Here is a 25923-nt window from a genome sequence, read left to right as displayed (position 1 = left end):
CTTTCAATTGAACATGCTATTGGCCAAATATCTTTACCTTGGGCCTATTGGTTATGATTTTGGATATAAATAACAGGTTCCCTTGGTTGGTGTTGGATCCAGAGGCCAATCATGTACTTGCATACATGTCTCTTCCTGCTCAGCAATGGTGTATGTGATTATAGAACGGGAATCTCAACCATTTCCATGTTATGACACATGGCTTAGAATATTTCTACAACGTAACAGGCACCTGGTTCAGGCTGGTTGGCTATATTTTATCTGATTGTGTCGACTGTGACCTTGGTTATACAGTGGGGACTGGACTGCTTCTTGTTGTGACCAAGGAATAGGACTTGACACTGGGCCAATCATTCTGATTGTGTCGACTGTGACCTTGGTTATACAGTGGGAACTCGACTGCTTCTTGTTGTGACCAAGGAATAGGACTTGACACTGGGCCAATCATGGTTATATACACTTTTTTGTTTAAAATGGTTACAGAGCGAGGACCTCAATCATTTCCTCTTCCAGAACAGTAATTGTTTATATTGGGATATGGTGGGGACATCAACATTTTTCCATGATCGACCATAAGGCCAGACACGACAGCATGGTTATATTCGTTTGCAATGGGCTATATATTGATTTTAGAAAAAAATGCTTTACATCAATGGTGCCTAAATTGGGAGTCACACCAACTTATTTTATACAATATAAGATCACCTTGTCCTAGTAACATTTCAAACTAAATATAGTTTGGCTCCACCAATCCTTGGATGCCAAGTCTCCTTGGTGCAAGTACCAGGTATGCACAAGACTAAATTTGGTTAAAATCCCTTTACTGAAAGAGTAGGATGTATTGAAGATTTACCTTACCATCCCATGTTGGACTCCACCCCTTTTTACTATACAACATTGAGTCCCCTTTTCCGTTGGGGTAAATTTGGTAAAAACTCCACTCTGCTGCCCTGGATTATAAAGTTTAAAATGGAACATTGATGGATGAACGACAGATGCAACACCACATCATAAGAAATAAACTTTACAGAAAATGGTTTGTCATCTTTCTAGCTGATGTATCTTTAACTTTTACAATTTCAAACAAAGTTTCCATACACAACAAAACAAATCTTAATATTCTTTATGCCCTGCAGCTTTCATACAGAAAGTGATTCTTAACTGGAATTGATAAATTAACTCGAGCGTCAAACAAAGGCCAATAAGTTTTTAGTTCACCTAGCCTGAAGGACTGACCTTATACCATTGAAAACCATACTTATATTTGTCAAATGTATTGTCAATGCAAACACATGTGTAAATCTCAGGAAAATCGGCAAAGGAATATAATTTACTAGGGCATCACTAAGCTATTTTTTGTAACATTATACTGTTAACATTGACCTTGACCAAATGATCACCATACTTGAGCTTGTCAAAGGTTCATGATAACCTGTCAAGACTTATGGCCACTATTGATGACCACCAGTAGTGTGACGATGACCGACAGGATGAAAACACTACCACCTGTCTGCATAACAAGGGTATTACTATTGATATTTCAAGTTAAATCAATACAACAAATTAGTACTCTTATTTTAGAAAGAAATATAAATTATATTGCAATAAGAAAAAAGTCAACAAATTTTATTAATTTTTTTCTTAAAAACTCAACAGTATTTAAATGGTTTTACAAAATTGTCAAAGACCGATAATGGATTAAAATAGAATAAAATGTGCTCTTACACAAAACTTACTACTTACACAGTTCTTACACATGAACATGGTATGATCTATACATTGTAATACTGCTCAAACTATTTCATAGTAAATAAACTAATGCATTTCACTTTATTTCACTATAGTGTGTCACTAATATTCGTAAATAATCTCAAGTTTTGCCTTTATTTATTCATGGTTAATACCAGTACTTATGTTTTGAACATCCTTTTTAAGATTTTGTTTTACTTGTTTCAGATAATGACACTTAAATTTTTCAAAATGTTTCCATATTTACATTTCAGAATTTGATGTTTATATACAGATTCACTGTGAATTTCTTATACAGTTTTGATCCAATGATGAAAAATGGTTTCTAGGAAAATGTATACTGCTGCTGTGTAAGTTATTTCATGATTCTGAAAATGAACAAAATGGAAAGAAGTACATTGATGTACATCAAGTCTCATGTGTACAGCAACTCTCGTCTTATACTTATCTATTTTCCTTTTGTGTGTCAATACTCCATTTGGGTACAAGAAACTAATTTTCACCCCTGTTCAGGGGATATATGACTATTTATTCACCCACTGCTTGCCATACCAGTAATCTGCTTGGTCTTAGATATTCATGCCTTCTCCAAATAAGGGCAGTAAATGCATCAAAGAATTCCTCTATACATTGTATTCCATACACACAGTCCTTTAAAATTCTCTCTTTCCACACTCAAATACACTATCACATTCTATAAAGTATGTTACATAAAAGACAAAGCTACGCTATGTATATTACAATAAAACAAAAATTCTAAATTTCATTTCTCAGAATTTGTCTAATAAACAGTATTTGTGCAAAAAATATATATGCACAGATAACTTTATTTTGAAAGAGGTTTCCTCACATTATTTCTATAGGTTTCATCAGGTTTCCTCACATAATTTCTATAGGTTGCATCACGCCTAAGACATGTGCTTAAAATTTGCCAATTCCAACGTTTCTATTTACATTTGTTTTACAAGAGACGCTTCATATCTTTTTTTTTATTTCTACTATTAGATACATTTATGTGTGTTATTTATTTCTATTTCGGGAGAAAATGTAGCATCATTTTCATGAAATTTGGAAAATAAGTATTTTTATAGAACACAACACTAAAACATATACATGAAGATAAAAAACAAAACATATCTCAATGTTGTTCACATTATACAGGCTCAAGGTGGTCATTATTTGTTTGATAGTAAAGTGCTTTTCCGATTTTTTGTGTAAATTGGTGATCATTCAAATTAAAAACAGGAATCAGATGGAATTTTAGGGATAAAGCCTTCAACAGACTCTTAATATAACTAGAACTGTAAGCCATAGGCAAACTAGTGCCCCTGCTTGACCGCTTTAATGTTTCAGTTAGTCAGAGGCCATACTGGCCATCTTAACTGTTGTAGTGGGAATGCTACAAGTTATATATATAATGGGTCTGATATAAACCTACAATGACAAGTTTAACCTTGTACAGCAAAACCAAGTATGGTGTAACAGCTGGACATCTTCAAAAAAAATGAACATGTCCTTAGAGAACTTCATAAGTCATTATATAATTTAAATGCTGTTTATGTCCAAGTATCAGACACCAAAGCCGCCATCTTAAGTCAAGGAATACTTGAGTATTACTCCTACAAAAAATCAACAAAGACTGCCCCACTGACAGAGATGGACAAACTGATTCTAGTATACTTTCCCTTACTTGTTGTGAAAGTATTAAATCACTGGAAAATAACCTAACCAGAACAGATATATTTGTTAAGAAACAACTAATTAGATATCCTTTACATTTACTTTATAAACAAATAATCAAATCTGGGAGATGGAGACAAGTCAAGGGCCATATATGACCCCCTACATTTTTTTAAAAAGATATATCCTTAAATCAGTCTTAGAATTTATAATTAAGACAGTATAGACAAAAGGTTTTATATGCAAATTGATTTCTTAAAAGACATATTGAAACTTTTGTATACAGTATTAGACTTTGACCAAGGAATTTTACTTTAATAAATTTATTTAGTGCTTTATTATATTAAATAAAACTACGAAAAATAAGTCCTAATAAAGGAAAAAAATATTTCAAGACACATTCTCCCATTTCACATCATAGGAAATAACTTTAATAAAATAATAAACAGCTTGGTATATGAAGTGAACGAAGCCCATAGACATAGTGTTATTTTTAGTGATTGTCCGGGGGTCTACAGTTAAGTTCAAACACTGATCATGTACATAGAGAAAGCAAGCAGATAAAGAGAAATACAGTAGCCCCACTGTTGTGAATCAGCAGAGTTAGGGAGGTCACAAGTATTAAAAGTGCATAGCATTTTTCTAGTTATTTCTAATCCATTATCCTTTTTTGAGCAGTTTTTCTTTTTACACTATTGTTGCAGCTATGAAGTGTTGCAGGGGTATAAAAAGGATTTGTAACCAATCATAATCAATAAATATTATTATCAAATTTTGAAGTGCATCATGTTTGTGATTATATCATTAATTTCAGATCAGGGGCTAATATAAATACTTATCACATCTCCTCAAAAACATGAACAATTGTTTAAATAAGTGTAACGGCTACACATGTTTAGGAAAAGATTATATAGAAAAGAACAGATAAATTTTTGGGATATTTGGGATAAAAAGAACTATAAAATGACTAGTCATTTCGACTGTGTAAGTTATGATTCAAACCACATCTTTTTTTAAAGTAACACTTACAGTTTTACTCCTTTATAAAAATATCAAAGTACATGTTATTCTGTATATGGATATAATACCTGTTTTCGACTGAAACCCATGTTACAAATACAACACTATATTAAATTCAATACAACTGATCATTCAGTACAAAATCATACTCCATTGCAAGTAAAGTGCATATAAATTGAAAGGTAATTAGCACCTATATTTCATACTGTTGGTACAAGAGTTAAAACTAAAACACATAGGTACAAAGTAAATCACATTTTTACAAAAAGTTACAGGTATAATGTGGTAGCAAGAAAAACAGCTCCAAGTATAACATGAGAAAACAAAGTCTGAATGCTTTTGAATAAATCTGGGTTTTCCCCCTCAGATTTTCAAACATAAGAATAAATTAGTTATCAGTATTATCGCTTTATTTTATTAAATATTAATGAGGATCATTCAGAATAGAACTGATCTACAGATCGTTTTCATTCTGTATTAAATATGTTGTAATGTTTGGATGTCAGATTTTTCGCTATGTGTTTAAAAATGTCATCAGTTTCAGTATCAAAACACAATTTTCCCAGTCAGGATTTAAAGTAAAATTGAAAAATATAGGACATCCTTATCAGACCCTATTAAGTCCTTTATATATACTGAATGTAAAAGTATCAGGATGTTTCTTCCTCTGTGTTTGACTGGCATTCATCTTTGTGGTCTTCTGAAGCGTCAATGTCCTCTGGGGTAGATTTCTCGTCTGGTTTTGTGTCTTTTGTATCATTATTTTCACTTTCTTTGTCTTTATCACAGCTGTCTTGCTCCTCCTCCTCCTCCTGGTCATCTGATTTATCTTCACTCTCTTCACTAACACCAACCAATTCCTTTAACAAAAGCAAGAGAAAATATTTTTCACATCATGATATATAAAATACATTAGCTATGTGTTAGACATGAATGCACCATGCAAAATTAGTTTTTGTTGCTCAACAATTTTGTGTCAATAATAACAATGGCCTTGGCATCAACATTGGGAACCTGAATTACAAATTAATCTGAGGTATTATATACTTGATGTTGAAGTATGATGAAAATCTTCTAAGGAATGAAGTCGGTTGACTGATGACAATGAATCTGTTGAGAAAATAGCAAAGATTGCGTCATACTTGGGATTCTGAAACACAACCTCATCTGAGGTATTTTCATTCTAGATTTTTATGCAAACTTTGATGGAAAGCTGTCAAGGAATGAAGCCAGTAGATTTGTGACAATGAATTGTGGTACAATTCAATCTGATAGGACAGTATGGACAATGGTTACAAAATAGACATACCTACTCTATTCCTTTCGTCTATGATACTCTAAACCAACATTTAAATATTTTTGCCAATCTAGCTTGTTCAGCTTGAACCATAAATATACAACATTTGATATAGCGCCCTATCTAGCAAACATAAGTCACTCTAAAGCGCTTTACAGTACATAGATATACAACTAATACAATTAGCATGTACATTAATTAATCAATAAAAAAATTGAGGAATTCGCAGGAGCTGCCTTATCAGGCACTAACTACTAGTCCTATGCCACCTGGCTAATATCTCCCTATGTGTGTAAGCCTGTGTAAGTGCTGGAGATGTAATGTCTTGTTTGTAGTGGGACCGCGCTTCCAACGGCATCATTTATAGAGCCACCTCAATTGAATGCTACAGCACAGATACCGCAACATCCACCCCAGACCAATTTATACTCCACCTCGATTGATGGAGTTGTGTGGGCAGAAGAAAAACACTTTCTCTGAATATTCATGCGTATGAAGACTTCGGGGATCGATCCCGGAGCCTGCGTGGAATGCCGGAGTGTTAACCACTCGATCAATCCGACCATAAATGTTAACTGTTAATGAAGTCAGTGTGTTATTGACAATTTCCTTTTCATCAGAACTGATCAATTTAACAAAAAATCATGAATTCAAGATTGATCACTTACTTGGATTACACCTGCAAAATATTCTGCTTGGCTTGCCATATTTGTCAGTTTTTCATTTTCATTCCGAAGCTCATCTACCTCATTGTGAAGCTGATAGAGAAAACAGTAGCATTATCACAAGTTAAGAACATGTTTGTCTAACAAGGGATTTGTGATTTTTTTTACAGTTTATCAGAAAACCAATCTAACAAACCGGTAATTACAAGCCAGAAAGACATTCAAATGAGAGACAGACAGGAGCTCTATCACCAAACATGTACATATGTATGCAGTGATTATTCTTGCTTTGTTGATTATTAGGGCACTTTGGCCCTATTATATAAAGTATACAAAAAAAAAAGTTCCGGCCTTTTGTACGTAAAGTGAGGCAATTGATATTACATATTTATAAAACAAAAAATTGTTTTAATCTCAAGGTAATGTTTAATTTAATTAAAGTTATAATAGTAGACTTAGACTAATCTAATTCCATGAAAATACTGATAAATTTACCTACAAACTCTGACTGCTCCATCGTTCACCTTTGTCTTTGAAGCTTTATATATTTACACATATTTACAATGTGTGTTTAATTAATGTGAATTGCTCTGCTGATGTTTGTGAACATCCAAAAATATAGTTATACGTTAAGAAAATCCAATAATAAATAACTGTTCATCTTTCATTTTTTAAAAGATTTTCAAAATTAATATTATTCATCTCGTGTAATTTAACTGTCTGACTTTGTCAATATGATTTTCTAAAATCAAATAAGAAACACACATGCTTAAAAACATCCTCCGTTGTTAATTTGTATAATTATAAACAATCGTTATAGTTGTAAGGGGCTCTCTTCATTGTCCTGGTTTTGAAAACAGTGCTGTCAAATACAGCTGTATTTAGAAGTTTCCCATGTTGTTTGATGATTTTTTTTTCGATGCATTCGGTTTAGACTTGCTTTTTCCCACTTGTGCTGCTTAGTTAAACAGGACCGTTCATATACATGTGCCAAATAGACATTGAAATAGGGGCCAGACCTAAATTTTCTATGGGAATACAGCAGGGGCGCATCCAAAAATAATCACTGTTTATGTTGTGCTATATATTGATATTAAGTTGAATAAGAGGTCCACAGGCATAAGCATCAATGGTCACCTGTGTTATACCCAGTTGTTATAATGTGACAAAGATAAATAAAGGAATTTAAATGTTTGATCCAAGAAGAGAATTGATTCTAGCATAACCGGGTCAAAAGACTGCAGAAATTTTAGTCAATTTTCCTTCTTTTGGCCCATCCTTCAAGCCCCTGGGGGATGGGATCCACATGAATTTCACAATTTAGGTTTGTCTTGCACCTTAGCTTCCTACAGTTTTCTCAAAATGATTTTTTTGTTTTTGAAGTTATCGAAAATGTGATGACACAGATAAAAGGTCACATGAGAATTTCTCTTCCACACTTAAAAATGTCCAGATTGATATTATTTTAATATGCTTTTATATCCTTCTCTAAGACCCTATATCTACTGAGTGTCTTTTACAATTTGAAAATTAACTAACAAGAGTTAGATGGCAATCAACCAACAAGAGATCTGGGATTTTTTTTCTCAAACTGTGTTCAGATTATGTCTAGAAATCTGTATGCTTTTCTTGGAAATACATTATTACCATGATGCCACAATGGAAGATGACATTGCAAAGCATTATTATTTGACATCAGAATTAGAAGATTGACAAATGAAATCATGTTCAGTGTGTTACCCACTAGTGGGTAAACCAGAGAGTGAGGAAACCTATAGTGGTTGTAGGAGGGAGTGAGGAAACCTATAGTGGTTGTAGGGGAAAAGCATTAAATGAATCGTGATTTGAAAAAAACAAAAACAAAAAAACCCAAACCTGTTCGTTTTCATTTAATGACTCATTCAGTGCTTCTCTCCTGCGTTCAGCTAGGTCTCGCCAGTAGTTTTCAGGAATATCCTCTGAAAGAAACAAATTTATCATTTCACAGATGAAGATGATATTTGAACAAAAACATAGTGGTTTACAACATTTATCTATCTTAATTCAAAGAACACTTATTTTGACAGCACTAAATGAATGTGAAGTTTAATGTTTGATAACTTGACAAATTGTGTAAGGCAAGGTATGAGCTGTTGGCCTTCCTTGCCTTTCCTCGACTGGATATTGAAAAATTAGCACCAATACCATATAATATCTTGAAAATTAATATTCAACATATATAAGAGGCTAACAAAAATCTGTAGGGCCACCCACATTGTAAAGGTCAATAAAAAAAGTTCAAAGAAAACATTATGTACAAGATTTAAATAACTACTTTAATCATGAATTAGCACGAAAAATGGCATGTTTCAGTCAACGTGGGCTTGACATCAAAATAATCATATTTTTGACAAATTGGGATTGTGTAGGTCAGACAAGACTTTTTTTAACCATATTTTTGGCTAGGTCTGCTAGTATTTTTGTGATCCGAGACCTCTGACTGTCTTATTCAGAAAGTCCTCTTCTTTTTCAACTTTTCACATTCTTTTTTGTTTGTGTGTCTAATAAAAAGCTTCATCATTCTAAAACTCTTGGGGTACACAAGGGCCAAAGGATCATGTGGCCTCTGTGTGCTCTAATACAAGACCTTATTCATATGTCTGTGTGAGGAGGTGGGGTCAAAAATGAAGAATCGAGTGAGAAAGTAGTTATCGAAGATAAATGCTAATGGACAGATGTCACATTCAAATACATGTTGCCAAGACAGGCAAAAATCTTTTGTGTTGATCTGTGTTGTGGCAAACGTAGCCAAAATTACACATCTTGTCTATTATAGCAGTCAATTTCCTACCATTGACCATTAAATCATAAGCCTCCTGGTCGATGTCTTCCTCTGATTTGGACTTTTTCTCGGTCTGAACTGCTTTGTCATCGAAAGTCTTGCTCTTGATGTCTGGTGTTTTAGGATCAGCATAAATCTGAATGGTGTCTTTTCCACTCTTTTCTTTCTGAAACACAATTTCCCATACAGTGAGACAGCGACAGATTTCTTTTCAAATTTGTTTACTAGTCGGCTGTTCTGAATTTCACTGGATATATAGATACACATACAGTTGAACCTCGTTATGTCGAAGTCGACGGGATCGCTGGGAAACTTCGAGTTATCCGAGTATTCGAGTTAAGCGAGTTCCTATGTTTGGCATAAAGCTTGGTAAAGTTCCAATATGAGGCTATATATGTCATTGATTTCTCTGGCAATCAACGTATTTAAACAGTCGATAAATGACAAAAAGATAACTATATAGAATAAAAAATATACATCTTATTCATAATCATATTCATTAATTAATTAATATTACAATAAACACACATGCTGTCTTCGACCTCGTGCTATGCTGATAGAATTTCAATGCGGAAATGAAAGTGCGCAAGTCTTTATACAAATCACTGTATTGGAGCGTACACGTTGGATTGCTCAGTTGATTTCGACATTCCGAAATGGGTATGAGTTAATCAGGAAACATATCCACATTTATAGACCCCACTGACACTTGACATCTCCTCAACACGACGAAGTCAACAATAATTATCGTATTGTTCCTATAATCTCTCAATTAATTATCAATGCCATACAAGCTCCTGTAAAAACAAAAACCAACGAACCAGTCCTAGGTTGTCATTTTTACTGTGGAGCTTATTTACACATGACCGCACACTGTGACCCATTTTCCGGTTAGAATGTGTCGGCAGCTTTGGTTTAAATAAAGTGCTTTTCAAATTGTTTACGGGCTCGCAGTAAGTACTAATTGTTGTTAATCAACAGTGATAAAAGTTTGTTTCTCTATTTGTACAAAGTTTTTTACAGTCAAACACATTTTAATGCCATAAGTTTATTTGAAGTAATTATGACCGAGCGTAAGCTGCTCTATGAGAACGATGTTTACCGTAGCGCTGCGTCTAATATGTATCAAATAATTAAAGAATATATGATAGACTTGTGAATCTTAAGAGCCTTCGAGGTAGGAGATATTTTTATGTAGGATTTACGTTGTTGGGACCGATGTTTCACTTCGGGATATCCTAGTTTTTTGAGTTTTCAGAGTTCGAATTATCAGAGTTTTTATTAGTAAGATTAAGAAGAGTTTTGGCCGGGACCGATGAAATACTTCAAGTTAAACGAGGTCTTCGAGTTATACGAGTTCGAGATAACGAGGTTCGACTGTACCATATTGTCCAGTGTCATTTTTGCAGCATAATATGATGCTATGTTTTTTATCATGCTGCTAGCAAAACAATTTGTACTCCACATTTATATTAACATTCATTTCACTATGCTGCTTTTATTTGATGTACTAAATAGTTTCCAGCATCGATAGGTATTATTCTTGGATTGATTTTTTTTTAATCAATAGCATATTATAGTTAGTGGCAAAAAAACTACAAGCAAAACTGGATTGTAAACTAACATAATTCTAGTAGTGTTTTTTTTTTTTACAAAGAGCAGTTAATTAATATCAATATTGATAAACATGCAGAATTGTCAGCAAATTTCCATATAAATGCTGACAATGTATTTTTTGTTTCATTGCAAAATAATAAAAATGCTATTTGTTTAAAACTTGTAATTTTCAGCAAATATATACTCTTGCTTGTATGCTGATGCCTATTAAGCTTATTCATTACAAACATCTGTCATTCAAGGATCTCTGCGAGTGTCTGACACTTGTCCATGCACTGTCCTATTTTTATATACAGTAACCTCCCCTTAATTTTGTTTAGGCTTTAAAATATAGTACAGTTGGGTTAGGATACTTCCATTGACCAGGTGGCTCAGAGATTCATATTTCGAATCTTGGTCTAGACCTGGTTTTTTTCACTCAGAACACTGTTGGTTATATCAGTTTATTTCATCTTTATCATTTTTCATAAAAGTCCTGCAAGAACTTCTTTCAGAAATGGTTTATCAAAACTATAGTCATGTGAATCATATCGGGAGGATGAAACTTGGAAGTTAACACCACTGATCATGTGTCACTCTCTACTGCTGCAAGATCTCCAAATATCCCAACAGTTCAGTGATTAGTGGTCATTAACTATCACCTTATAATTTCCAAAATTAATCCTTCAAGTTGGTTGATAGAATACATGCATGTATTTTGGAAATATTTAAGTCTCAAAGTTACTGCTTCATTGTTTTAGTGAGAAAAATAAGTGTTTGAAGCACAGACCAGTAGATGGATTGTTCTAAATCAAGCTAAGCTTTCAATACCACCCAGAAATTAGAATTCTATAATTGACAAAGCATGCATCAATTAGAAAATGGTTTTGCAACCAACTGCATACAAATTTAAATTGCTTGCCAACCCGTCTCCCTACACATTCAATTCTGGAATAGCCCTAACTTACAATTGTGATTATTATCCATTATTTTGATATTTTGAAGATACCCCCAATGAATACCCCTTGTGGCATAGGTATCGACTTTGATCAACAATAACTTAACCCTGAAATTGTCCTCCTTTACAGGCCTTCAGGTGACCCTTTATCTTTGTTGGCCTGGTAGCTATGTACTATTTTCAAAACATTCCTCACCCAATTAGACTCTGTTTTGGGAAAAAGGTGACTGATCTACTGTTGTATCTCTTGTGAGGTTTGAGTATTATTCATGCGATTGAAATATATTTAAACAAAAACAGAATTATTAGAATTATTAACATGTATACTTCTGTCTCCATATGTTTACTGCTCTTTATTCTCATCCCTAACCGACACTATTTTGATATAGACTACGCTGGACATGAAGGTTGCATATATATCGACTATCCCCGAAACCTAACTACCGTCTGTATGAAAACCAGTCCAGCATTCCTTATACAGTACATGCAGGCCTTCTCGAGATTTTACATTTCAAACTATCAATAAAACTTATACGGTACAAGATCTTCTATGTATCAAACAATTTTGAGGGCCATATATCTGGACAGATGACCAAACTCCTCCCTTGCTTTGATACTTACCTTTTCATGGAACTTACATACCTGTGCATTCAGAAGAGCATCTTTTCCTAGACTTTTCCTATCTTTTACAGCCGAGTACTGTAATGTCTGCAGTGTTTTTCTGCCATCTGATGGTGCCTGTAAATATGGTTATTTTAGAATAGTAGCTGAACATTGTCTTACTCCTGTTAAATGAAAAAAAGTCCCTACTTGTCACTGTATTGAAATCAAATCTTGAAGCTATCAACTTTTAACTTAGCCCGAGTTTCCTCTGGCCCAAACACCAGACTTAAAACATTTTGACATATAAATGTCTAGTGTGGGGCCAAAGAGCATTCCTATATGAAAACGTGGAATACTCTGACACTGTATCAACTGAATAAGAATCATGTATTCCGTTTTCGGGACCGAATCAGTACGATTTGTTGATTAGTCACGCATAATGAACTACAAAATGGTGTTCGCTCTGGTGGGAAATTTTGAACAATTGAAAACAGGGAAGTCTATTTACAGAATTAAGCAGCTGTTGCTGATAATAAGAGCTGATTTGGAACCACCAGACATCTATATGTCAAAATGTCAGTCTGGTGTAAGTGCCAGCAGAAACCTGGGCTACTTTCAACTATGATAAAAGCAAGAGACTTTAGGAAAACATCATTGATATCCAAAACACTCAGTGTGTTAACATTGTATATATATTTAATAAACAATTACAATATATCTCACACTTGAATGGATTTCTCTACTTGATATTACTTTATATCTACCAAAACAAGAGGCATCCAGACATCACCATCCTGTATCTCTATCGTGAGGGTACCCAAAATGGAACACTACACACCATACAAGTTAATTTATATAAATAATTGACAGGATTCAAAATTTTTTTTTCATTTCAAGAAAGTTTTGTCACCTTCTGATAAATTTGTTAGTGTTCAATTTATTATATTGATTAATTTAAATATTCATCTGGACAGATAATTTCCATGCTTAAAGTGATAGATATCACTATTCTTGCATCGTACCATTTCCTGGGATATGTTCAAATTAAACGACTAATATTTGCAATCGTACATATTGAAATATGGAAATTGAAGAAATTGAAATTGTTCTTCATTTTGGAAAATGCTCATTGCTTTTATATAAACCATTACAATGGTGGATTTTCCTTCAATTGGCGGTTGAGTGTCTGAAGGGGACGAGGAACCAACATTAGTTAACAAATACAGAGAATAAGATATTGTTGCTAGTTTATCAGGTTGGGCATATTTGGGTAGTAATCCTACATTTGGGTAACAGTTAGGTCCTACCCACTACTCAGTAGGCTACTGTACCAAATTCATTAACAATTTTATTTTGTCTATTATTTTTCTGTTTTTGTTCCAGTGTTTATGTGAACTTCATGTGTTTTCACTTCACATTATTCCCCATTTCAGTAATAAAACTGTTACTCAAATGGGTAACTGTTACCCAACTGCAGGATTATTACCCGTATGCGCCGTTGTGTCCAACCTGTTAATGTAAAACATGAAAATAGGAAAGAATGAAATCAATATTACGACCGTAGGCGTAAACAAAAGGTGTTGGAAATGTATTCAGTTTATAGATTGTTGTATTACACGTGTATCCTGATCATTTTTTAAAATTATTTGACTAAAGCTTTTGTTATCTCCCAAAGCCAAATCTTAGCTTAATCACTGTGTTAGTCTACTTCAGGTTGCGTCCCACTTCATGCACTAAAGCTCGTCCTCATAAAGATCTGTGCTGCTCGAAGTTTGTTTTTATGCTATCTACATGAATTTATAAAGACTGCCAATCATTAAAATCAATCTTAAGAAACACAAATGTATTACAAGTCTGGTGAGTCCATCTTCCGACGAGTTTTTCCCTCTGAATGCAGCCATTTGGATATTTTCTTGGTGTTTTTGTCCAACTTTGGATGCCATTTTCGACTTGAAGTTCCCGCACTCTATTGGTCACGTGATAGTGTTCTGTCTAAAACGGAAAGAGAAAGACGTGGTTAATATTCCGTCGTAAATTAGCAATAGCGTAAATAATACCGTTTCTATGATATTTTTCTAACATATAATTAATAATGATATTTGCATAAAGTCTATTTTCTATCAACTTGGGATATAGACGAAGATGAAGAAAAAGGTGAAATATCATATTTTGTTCTATGATGACGAAGAATTAAAGCTCTGTTTACGCACGGACTTAGATAACAAATCTAATTCCGTGGTTTACGTTAACAGGACTTAGATAACAAATCTAATTCCGTGGTTTACGTTAACAAAGTTAAGTAACGGTGAAGTAAATAGTAGTAGTATAAGACGTTACTATTTAAAACAACTTAACATATATACAAACTGATATTTCCAATAAAAATACAATATCAATACGATAAACCCTAATTAAATGACCTACACAATTAAACAGGGAATGCCGGTGATCACACAGAAATCCTTCTGCAGGAACCCCTACCCCCTATAGCTTATATCTATACTCCGCCCGTTGTCGATATCTCAATCAGCAGAGCATTTGATGAACCAACATTAATCATTAAGTGATTCAATAAAAACATAACGATTCGGTTTTAAAGTAGGCCCTCTCTCAATTATTTATGTGTGAAACATGCATTTTTCATTAAAACAATTAAGGAAAGAAAAGTCAATACCTTTTCGAACTAGGTTGTACCACAGACTTAGATAATCTAATTCCGTGGTTGTACCAAGAACATATGGACGATCAGGTATGGACATTTAATTTGAAAAGAAATTGCCATGATATCATAGTCATATGGGAAAACATGTGCCAATTATATTTCCGTAAGAGAAGAAAAAAACAACAACATTCATCTATAATATTACTTCCAAAAGCATTTTGAAGAAAGAGAGATCTTGGACTTACACAATTAAATTGTTAGCGATATTTAATCTGTTGAGATGTCTTAGGAATCCCCGTACACTGCCAAAAATTGTAACTATGCCTTTATAACTCTTCTACCGGCATAACTATAGCATTGATAAATAATTTCTGAATAGAAAATAAGATTTTGCGTGACTTTGATGAAAAAAACAACAACAAAACATCGTAAAAAAATGTGAGGCCAGACCAGGGTTCGAATCATGAACTATCCTAGAATATGTCCCATTAAACCTTTTGGCAAAGAAGCACTGCTGTTCAACAAACCCCCAGGACAATTATGCGTATATAGTTGGTACACTTCCTGTTCCGTCCTGTCCCGTCGCGATTCACTTTTCTCGGCTTTTCATCATAATTTCTAGCCAGTGATCTTTGTAGGATTATTTTCCCGACAAGTCCCGACCATCATTTTCAAATTATAAATTGGTCCCATTACTAAGATACATAGAGGGTCCTCAAAATATGGGTGAGTCCCACAAGAAAAATCATAAGTTCACTACTCAAATATACACTTGTGGAGTTCATATTTTAGGGGCCCAATGTCAACGTCAAGGTCACTATTGCTATTTATAGGTTGGCCATTGTTTATTTTGTCAACATTTGCATCAGTTCTCTGAATTTTCGGAATGGTGAAGATAAGAAATAAATATGTTGTACAAACCATTTAATATGAAGTTACCATCGAGAACCTTAATTAGATATAGTGGGCTTTCCCGTGTAGATATCCCATTAACATTTTTTAGTTGTAATGACAGCATGCATTCTGTATCCCATGAAACTTGAATCTTGCCAAGTCTGTAGTATAACATCCTCGACACTCAAGGGGGAAGATAAATATGTTGAAAGATAAGATAACATATCTAACTCTAACAATCTGTTGGAAAGCATGGTAAGTTTAACACCAACTTAATGGAGATACGTCATATAGTCTGCTTGTTTTCAAAACTAATAAATTAAATAATAAAGCATGTATAGGTATATCTTACTGATTCAAAATAATTAGCTATCCTAATACTAAAATAAAAACTAATGAAAATAAAGAATTTACAAAACAAGTTTGTATTTAAAAAAAATATTTTTTCTAAAAAAAATAGCACCAGAAAAAAACTTAACGAGCCAATAATTAAGCTCATCATTCTTCGACTAATTAGGCCCTAGTGTCGTACTCTGATCGTCCTAAGTGACTTGGTGAATATACGAGTGTTTGTTATCATTACCTAGCGCTATTTATTTTTAGATTACAACGTAACGAATGAACGTCACATCTAAATATAGCACAAGCGTTACTGTATGAGACAGACGGGAAATACGTATACAAGGTAGTTAACCATCCTTTTTACAACGAACAAGTGTATTTAAACTAATACCATTGGGTGCCGCAATAGGTTTACGTAGTGTAAGGTGTGCCCACAAATAATGCGTCGTTCGTAAAATTCCATTACAGAGACTGTAGCTGTAGTAATGGCAGCCGTGGGAGACGCGGGAGAAGGTGAGAGGTTGTCAGTGCTTCTCTCCAGGCTGCTAGACAGGAAAGTTACAGGCACGCGAGAGTCGGTAAACATAAAGCGGAGGATATGGCCGATACAGGAATGCATTGAAAATTCCAGTAACAGCTTTGAAGATTTAACCTATTGCGGAAGTCAACCTGAAGGAATTGTCATGGAAGGTTCAGATCTTGATATCTTGCGAACAGACAAGAATGTTGTTGTATTATACCAAGGGCAGAGCATTCCCAGCAATTATGTACACAAGACTGTTCTGTACATGAGGGAGGCTGGTTGCAGACCTGGCTATGCAACTTTACAATTAGGTCATTTCGGTGAAACCGTTACCGAAAAGTTGTCAAATTCGCTTGTTTCTGTTAGAGATGTACTTTATGTTTCTAGTGACATCTACAGAGAACGAAGTGTCAAGAATATCTCTGAAACAACAGGAATGAAAGCGGAATCCCATGGGCCTAGCAGCATACTGAGTGAAATGCCTTTTTCAACCGATCATGTATATAGCTTTGCAAGTTATACCTTTCCTAGAGGGGCCAATGAATGGATACATCGTACACGAATGCATGGTTGGCCACCACAGGCACTGGTAGACAAAATCGTTCACACCGGCTGCCATCTTGTACCAATAGGGGACACGTGTTCCGAGGACACCTTGTTACAGTGGAGGATATCACTTGTAACGGCAGAGAGACGTTTGGTTCACTCGCTCACTCACATCCAATTTCAAGTATACAGCTTGTAAAAATATTTCTTGAAACAGATTCACGATTCATTAGAGAAGACGATTGGAGATCGAGACATTCTGTGTTCTTATTTCATGAAAACAGTGATATTTTTCGCTGTGGAAAGCACACATCAGACGTTCTGGCAGGAGAAAAACCTATTTTACTGTTTTTAGTATTGCTTCAACATCCTAATGACATGGGTCAAGTCGGGTTATTGTCCGAACTACTTCGTTATATCAAACAACATGTTCAAGAAGAAAGTTTATGGACAAAATCAACGAAAGTTGCTTCGCATTCTTGATCAATGCCATCAACTGAAATGGATGTGTTTATCGGTTGGAACATGTTTTAATCCGTCGATAATGGAATACCTGAGCTATTCTGGTGTACAAGCTGAACTTGAAAGACCCCAAACTCAGCAAAAACTTGAACATGATAACGACATGGAAATTCTGGATGGGTTAAAATGGTGCCGAAGGCTGTTCTTGTATAGAAATACCATCATCAGTCCGGTTGCTTTATTGTTGAAATCCCAGTCAGAAGTCGACGAATTGATAACTTACTACAGTACAGTGTGTACACTCTCAACGTTAGCAACAGGAGTCTATCCGGACTGCAGTGTACCTATTGGAAACAAGGCCAGGTACAAGAGCATGACGAAATGTAAACACTGGCTGATACCAGGGTCACTGTTTGGCACAGAGGTGTTGTATTTGGCAACCTTTCACTTTAAAACAGGAAACTACAGGAAAGCGATACAGATCTGCAATGGGGTAATGCTATTGAAAACGTTTGGCATTGACGATGAAACTCGTGTACCACCAGAACGACAAGCATCACATGTACATGCATATTGTGGACAAGGATACTCTTCAATAGACAAGCTGAAGAAAATATTCACATACCATCTATTTTTCAAAGACAACCCCTTCTGCCTTTCTCAGTTTCAACCAGAGTTATCAAAATGCAGTCGCGGCCTGTACATTCCTTCATTGCCGTATGCGGTGTTTCTGTGTTTTCTGTGTTGCCATGAACTCGGAGACATTAGAGGACGTGAAGCAGTACTACGTCGCCTGATAATGGTCAAGTATGATGAACTACAAGGAGGACACAAACACTGGATAGTACACACACTCCTAGGGATCTGTTACGAAACGTTAGGGGACAACCACAGAGCAATCACAGCTTATTTGGAATCTTATCAAACAAAAACACTGTTTCATGAGTTGAATCCTGCCATGGAGAGGATCGAGGCTTTGCGATCCAACAGTGGTTAGGTTCTATATCTCAGGATAAATTTAGACCTGAATATTAATGACAACTTATCAGCAAACAATTATCTAAACTTCACTCTGAAATTTCCTATTTGTGAATATAACGTCCATCATTTATTTCTTGGCGTTGTATTCTGTTTGCCAACGTCGCTATCGGAATACAACGTTGAACCAGTGTTCAACTTTTTTTTCTGTTTGCATTCACGATGTTTTCCTTTTTGTTTTGGTGTGTTATTGGTAGGTGCTGTTGTTGTCTTTTTGGGACGCCTTTCAGTGCAGGTTTCACATTGTGACGAGAAGTATTTAACTCATTTTTGTATTTACATATAACGTGAGATGTCTTTATTAAATCAAAAACACTTTAATTCAATGCTGAATTTTCGCTGCGGTCAAACGGTCGCCTTTTTCGCTCTCCTGAACGCGAATTCATCACACAGGAAATATTAGTAAAGAAGTTAATTTACATAGTATCTAAAATTGAAGGGCGAAATCAAAAGTGCTCCAATATGGACTTAACTGGCAAAAGAAAGGTTTCTCCAAACTGCTTCTATTGCTCAACGGTATCATGTGATGGCTCAGAGAGGCCGAATGCAGGGTCCTTATTATATTTGCTTTAGTTTTGGAGGGCTGTCTCGACTTGTGTACTGTGGTGCACAACTGCCGATATTTATGATGATAATACTAGTTCGTGTATTGCAAGGGCGCAATAATGATCTACATGCAAAGTTTTTAAGTTTATTTCATGTGTTCAGACAGAAGAGGTAAAACATGTAGTTGTGGTTTTGATGTTGTATTTAAGGGAGGCTGTGAAGAGGACATACAGCTGATCACTTATCACAATAAGTTATTTTGCCTATTTGTCATGATATTTGGATAATCCACTGTAATAACGTTCTCTGGTTACTTGGTAATAAACGTTGTGTATATGTCATATTTGCCTTCTCGTCTTATTTTAAATGCTTCTAGAAAGTAAAGGACGGGGTTTGAGTTGCTCAAATGTGAGTGAAAACATAAAATTTAACCGTGACAGAATTGGTGCAGTGGATAGATTGCTCGTGTAATCTTCAATGTTTATTTCTGAATTCGTTTTTTCCATGTTCTAATCGCAGTGCGTGTTTATAACATCAAAATAGCGGATATGAAATATTTCAGCTACCAACTGTATATTTACCACAGTTAGGAAGTAGCTTTGTTAACATACATGCAGGAAGTGCATTCAGTCTTAATTCTTGTTCGTTAAGGTAAAAAACCCACCACAAAATGGATTATGAGACGTCTAGTTCACTCGCTCACTCATATACAATTTCATGTATACTGTTTGCCAAATATTTCCTGACACAAATTAAAGATTCACTTGAGAAAACGATCGGAGATAGAGACATTCTGTGTTCTTAGATCATGAAAACAGTGACATTTTTCGCTGTGGAAAATACACGAATGCTGCTTCGTAATTTAGATCAATATCATCAAATGAAATGTGTTTATCGGCAGGAACATTTTTTTGTGCCATCGATGATCATAGAATATTTTGGCCGTGCTGATGTACAAACTAAATTTGAAAGGTCCCAAACCTTTAAAATATTATATTGAACACGAACAGGATATATTGAAAAAGTTAAAATTATGTCGAAATTTTATTTTGCATGAAGATATATTAATTGGTTCAGTGGCTTTACTGTCAAAATCCGACTCATAAGTTGACGAAGTTATCTCATATTTCAATACGGTGTGCAGACTCTCAACGTTGGCAACAGACCTTTATACAGACCACAAATTACATACAAGAAAGAAGGCCAGGTACAAAAGCATGAGGATATGTAAACATGTGCTAATACCAGTGTCTTCATTTGGTACATGTTGGATTAGGCAACATTTCATTTCAAGACGGGAAACTACCAAAAATCTCTCGAAATATGCAGAGGCGTTATGTAATTGAAAACATTTGACATTGACGATGAAACCCGCGTATCACAAACACAAATATTTACGCATACACATGCTCACTGTTATCAAGGATACTGCCTCTATTTTAAGGACAATCACATCTGCCTTCCTCAACTACAACCAGAGGTATCGAGAGTTTTCAGTCTGTTCATTCCTTCACTGCCGTATTCGGTGTTCATGTCTTTTCTGTGTTGCCATGAGTTTGGAGACACCAGAGGACGTGATGCAGCACTACGTCAATTGATAATGGTCAAGTATGATCCCCAACAAGGAGGACATAACTGATAAAATGATAGCAATGCTTACAGACACTCTTAACATTTCATCCAGCTTAACACAAGGAAAAGTATCAGGACTTGCCAAACAATTACCACCGAAACAAAACTTGCGCGTTGATACTGATTATTGTAGAAGTATCCAATTCAAATCATCAGACATTGTAATTTGAAGCAAGTCATGGTTAAAAGGCGTGAAATAACATACCAGGTATCTCTGACCATGACATTATTGCTACAGACAGTAGCACGAAAACAAATTCGCAGAAAACAGGAAATCGTACGTCTGGAGAAGAGCAAATTGGGAGGAAATAAAAATGGAAATTGACAGCCTTAGCCATGTCATTAATACCATGGTTGAGAACAAAATAGGAGCAGAAGAATGCTGGCTGAAATTCAAAATAATCCACTTGACTCACTAAACTCAAACATACAAACTCGAACTGTAAAATCCAACAACAATCTACTATGGTTCAGCAAAAGAAAATGTGAAATGCTGAAGAAACAACAAAACAATTACAACCAAGCCAAAAAGACAGGAAAGTGGAGAAACTATCAGAACTTTCAAAGATGACAGCAAACTAGAAATCTGGAAAGCAGAAAACGATTATGTAACCGATGTTATACAAGATGGCTTGATCAAAACAACTCAAACACATTCTGGAAATACATAAAGCCAAGGATAAAGGATAGCATAGGAGTGGCAGATCTAAAGTCACAGCTAGGCACACTTATCAGTGACGGGAAAGGAAAGCACAAATCTTACTGAACCAGTGTTCTCATCCGTTTTCACTCGTAGTAACACCAACACCACGCCAAAAACACGTATAAACACAAAACATTCTGATCTAAATATCAAGCAAGAAGAAGTAGCAAAACTCTTAAGAAACCTTAATCCTTCTAAAGCGTCAGGCCCAGATGATATTCCTAATTGTGTTCTAAAAGAGTGTGGAGACAATATAGCACCCATTCTAACACAAATCTTCAGGACCACACTGGATTCCAATCAAACTCATCAGCCTTTCATGAGTGATCCCGCCAGGGAGAGGACATACACTTTATTATCAGTTAGTAGACAGAGATTTGGTGTGGTCGCATCATGACCTGATTTCAAACAAATGGATTTTAATTTCTGCCATTAGTCAATATATGTCTTGTGTCCTAGGTAGTCGAGGGCAGAACGGAGCAAGGACTTAATCCGTCGATTGGTTTTTGCTCGGGTACAATCTTTTATTGTTCAGATTCAGCAATGGAATAGGTTATTAGATCAACTAAAATATGGTACCCAGACATATTGGAAATTGTCATAAGAATTGTATTCGAAACCAAAACCTTAGGGATTGCGCTTGACAAATTACTTGTGAAATACTGAAGGCCTGAAAGCGAAATAATCATGCTGTCGAATTATGAGCCTCAACGAGGAATAATAACGGAACAAGCAATGTTGGTGCTCAATCAATTGTGCTGGACAATTTTTATGTTATTCTAAAATCCCTTGTTAAAGAAAAACTTCTGGAAAATAAATCAAAATTAAATCAGTCTAGACAGTAATTTAGACTGGAGTTTCCAGAGGGATCTTGCCGCCCACCATTGTAACATCTTCATTAGTTCTGTCATTTCAATCTTTTCTCTTCCGTTCTTCATGTGGCAATCTTGTTTTTATGACAGCTTTAAAAAGGAACGATGTACAATAAAGGACCAAGGAGAACTTACAAATCAAATTTGAAAAATATCCTTCCACTACTTCCCGAGAAATGGCGATAACAAATATTCACTGTCAAAATACAAAAAGGCCGTCTGTTGGCCATTTTGTTTATCCGATTAGTCTCAAAAGTATATATTCACATCTACAGACCAAGGGAACCTATATATCAAATAATGGAAAGATCTTCTATGACTTCCTGAGAAATAGCGATAACAAACCTTATCTGTCAACATCCAAGATGGCCACCTGTCGGCCATTTTGTTTATCCAATCACTCCCAAAAGTATACATGCACAATAAAAGACCGAGTGGAAGATACAATTCAAATTTGAGAAAAATCCTTCCAGTATTTCCTGAGATATAACGATAACAATCATTCACACTGTCAAAATCCAAGATGGCTGTCTGTTGGCTGTCGTTATATTTACCGGATTAGTCTCAAAATTAAACATGCACAATAAAGGACCAAGGGGAACCTACATATCAAATTTGAGAAGATGCCTACAGAACTTCCTGAGAACTAGTGATAACAAACATTCACCTAAACGAATACAAAAAAAGTTCACTATTACCAGAATCCCGCCATGGAAAAGATAGAAGCTTAACAACTACTTACATAACATGGAAATTGACACTAAAACAATGCAGAATATTGCAAGCAAAACTGAAGCATCATGAATAAACAAGATGTCCACATGAGATTTGTGACTTAATTAGATGGCGAAAAGATGAATCGACATTATTATTATTACACTTTACAATTGAAAGATCTTAAAATAAGAATTCCCCGATCCAAAAGGCACAACTAGGGCACGAGCCTGATAAGTGTTAAGATTCATAAACATACATGAAATGATTTAAGAGCTGTTGCCCCTAAAAGGCATGCATAGAACCCAAGGTAGGAGATAATTATCTGGATTAGGCAGGACCTTTAGTGACTGAAGATTTAAGTCCAGTGAATAATTTAATATTCAGATGTTAAAACCTTTGATAATATTCCAGTGGATAAACTAGTATTCAGAAGTTAAACCTTTGATAATATTCCAGTGGATATACCAGTATTCAGATGTTAAAACCTTCGATTGTATTCCAGTGGATATACTTGTATTCAGAAGTTAAAACCTTTGATAGTATTCCAGTGGATATACTTGTATTCAGATGTTAAGACCTTCGATTTTATTCCAGTGGATATACTTGTATTCAGATGTTAAACCTTTGATAATATTCCAGTGGATATACTAGTATTCAGAAGTTAAACCTTTGATAGTATTCCAGTGGATAAACTAGTATTCAGAAGTTAAAACCTTTAATAGTATTCCAGTGGATATACTTGTATTCAGATGTTAAAACTTTGATAATATTCCAGTGGATATACTAGTATTCAGAAGTTAAACCTTTGATAATATTCCAGTGGATATACTAGTATTCAGAAGTTAAACCTTTGATAGTATTCCAGTGGATATACTAGTATTCAGAAGTTAAACCTTTGATAGTATTCCAGTGGATATACTAGTATTCAGATGTTAAAACCTTTGATAGTATTCCAGTGGATATACTAGTATTCAGATGTTAAACCTTTGATAATATTCCAGTGGATATACTAGTATTCAGAAGTTAAACCTTTGATAGTATTCCAGTGGATATACTAGTATTCAGAAGTTAAACCTTTGATAGTATTCCAGTGGATATACTAGTATTCAGATGTTAAAACCTTTGATAGTATTCCAGTGGATATACTAGTATTCAGATGTTAAACCTTTGATAATATTCCAGTGGATATACTAGTATTCAGAAGTTAAACCTTTGATAGTATTCCAGTGGATATACTAGTATTCAGAAGTTAAACCTTTGATAGTATTCCAGTGGATATACTAGTATTCAGAAGTTAAACCTTTGATAGTATTCCAGTGGATATACTAGTATTCAGAAGTTAAACCTTTGATAGTATTCCAGTGGATATACTAGTATTCAGAAGTTAAACCTTTGATAGTATTCCAGTGGATATACTAGTATTCAGAAGTTAAACCTTTGATAGTATTCCAGTGGATATACTAGTATTCAGATGTTAAACCTTTGATAGTATTCCAGTGGATATACTAGTATTCAGATGTTAAACCTTTGATAGTATTCCAGTGGATATACTAGTATTCAGATGTTAAACCTTTGATAATATTCCAGTGGATATACTAGTATTCAGAAGTTAAACCTTTGATAGTATTCCAGTGGATATACTAGTATTCAGAAGTTAAACCTTTGATAGTATTCCAGTGGATATACTAGTATTCAGAAGTTAAACCTTTGATAGTATTCCAGTGGATATACTAGTATTCAGAAGTTAAACCTTTGATAGTATTCCAGTGGATATACTAGTATTCAGAAGTTAAACCTTTGATAGTATTCCAGTGGATATACTAGTATTCAGAAGTTAAACCTTTGATAGTATTCCAGTGGATATACTAGTATTCAGAAGTTAAACCTTTGATAGTATTCCAGTGGATATACTAGTATTCAGATGTTAAACCTTTGATAGTATTCCAGTGGATATACTAGTATTCAGATGTTAAACCTTTGATAATATTCCAGTGGATATACTAGTATTCAGAAGTTAAACCTTTGATAGTATTCCAGTGGATATACTAGTATTCAGAAGTTAAACCTTTGATAGTATTCCAGTGGATATACTAGTATTCAGAAGTTAAACCTTTGATAGTATTCCAGTGGATATACTAGTATTCAGAAGTTAAACCTTTGATAGTATTCCAGTGGATATACTAGTATTCAGAAGTTAAACCTTTGATAGTATTCCAGTGGATATACTAGTATTCAGAAGTTAAACCTTTGATAGTATTCCAGTGGATATACTAGTATTCAGAAGTTAAACCTTTGATAGTATTCCAGTGGATATACTAGTATTCAGATGTTAAACCTTTGATAGTATTCCAGTGGATATACTAGTATTCAGATGTTAAACCTTTGATAATATTCCAGTGGATATACTAGTATTCAGAAGTTAAACCTTTGATAGTATTCCAGTGGATATACTAGTATTCAGAAGTTAAACCTTTGATAGTATTCCAGTGGATATACTAGTATTCAGAAGTTAAACCTTTGATAGTATTCCAGTGGATATACTAGTATTCAGAAGTTAAACCTTTGATAGTATTCCAGTGGATATACTAGTATTCAGA

At 34.7% G+C, this 25923-nt stretch overlaps 2 protein-coding genes across 3 annotated transcripts; one reads left to right on the top strand and one right to left on the bottom strand.

Moving 5' to 3' along the window:
- Positions 1-1610: 1610 nt before the first annotated feature.
- LOC110456603 (geminin-like) lies at positions 1611-14381 on the bottom strand. 2 transcript variants are annotated; one of them, XM_021507432.1, is made up of 6 exons: positions 14240-14381; positions 12429-12524; positions 9242-9398; positions 8287-8369; positions 6415-6504; positions 1611-5309 (listed from the first exon to the last, which is right to left on the bottom strand). In XM_021507432.1, exons 1-6 carry the CDS (start codon positions 14330-14332, stop codon positions 5100-5102), a joined length of 729 nt encoding a protein of 242 aa, XP_021363107.1. In that variant the 5' UTR covers positions 14333-14381; the 3' UTR covers positions 1611-5099. The 2 variants fall into 2 exon arrangements, with proteins under 2 accessions (XP_021363107.1, XP_021363108.1); XM_021507433.1 differs by lacking the exon at positions 6415-6504.
- Positions 14382-17706: 3325 nt separating this feature from the next.
- On the top strand, positions 17707-19740 carry LOC110456602. The gene has a single exon (XM_021507431.1). The coding sequence runs from the start codon at positions 17730-17732 to the stop codon at positions 18813-18815; it is 1086 nt and encodes a 361-aa protein (XP_021363106.1). The 5' UTR covers positions 17707-17729; the 3' UTR covers positions 18816-19740.
- Positions 19741-25923: the final 6183 nt, after the last annotated feature.

This window comes from Mizuhopecten yessoensis, unplaced genomic scaffold (genome assembly GCF_002113885.1).
Source record: "Mizuhopecten yessoensis strain PY_sf001 unplaced genomic scaffold, ASM211388v2 scaffold8811, whole genome shotgun sequence".
NCBI lineage: Eukaryota > Metazoa > Mollusca > Bivalvia > Pectinida > Pectinidae > Mizuhopecten > Mizuhopecten yessoensis.
This window is presented reverse-complemented; position numbering and strand designations above follow the sequence as displayed.

Coding starts and splice junctions, on each gene's coding strand:
- LOC110456603 (XM_021507432.1), bottom strand. CDS start 14,332: ATGGCATCCAAAGTTGGACAAAAACACCAAGAAAATATCCAAATGGCT. Junction 8,370..9,241: donor TTATGATTTAATGGTCAATG/GTAGGAAATTGA, acceptor TGTTTCTTTCAG/AGGATATTCCTGAAAACTAC. Junction 6,505..8,286: donor CATTAAATGAAAACGAACAG/GTTTGGGTTTTT, acceptor TTTCTCTATCAG/CTTCACAATGAGGTAGATGA.
- LOC110456602 (XM_021507431.1), top strand. CDS start 17,730: ATGACATGGGTCAAGTCGGGTTATTGTCCGAACTACTTCGTTATATCA.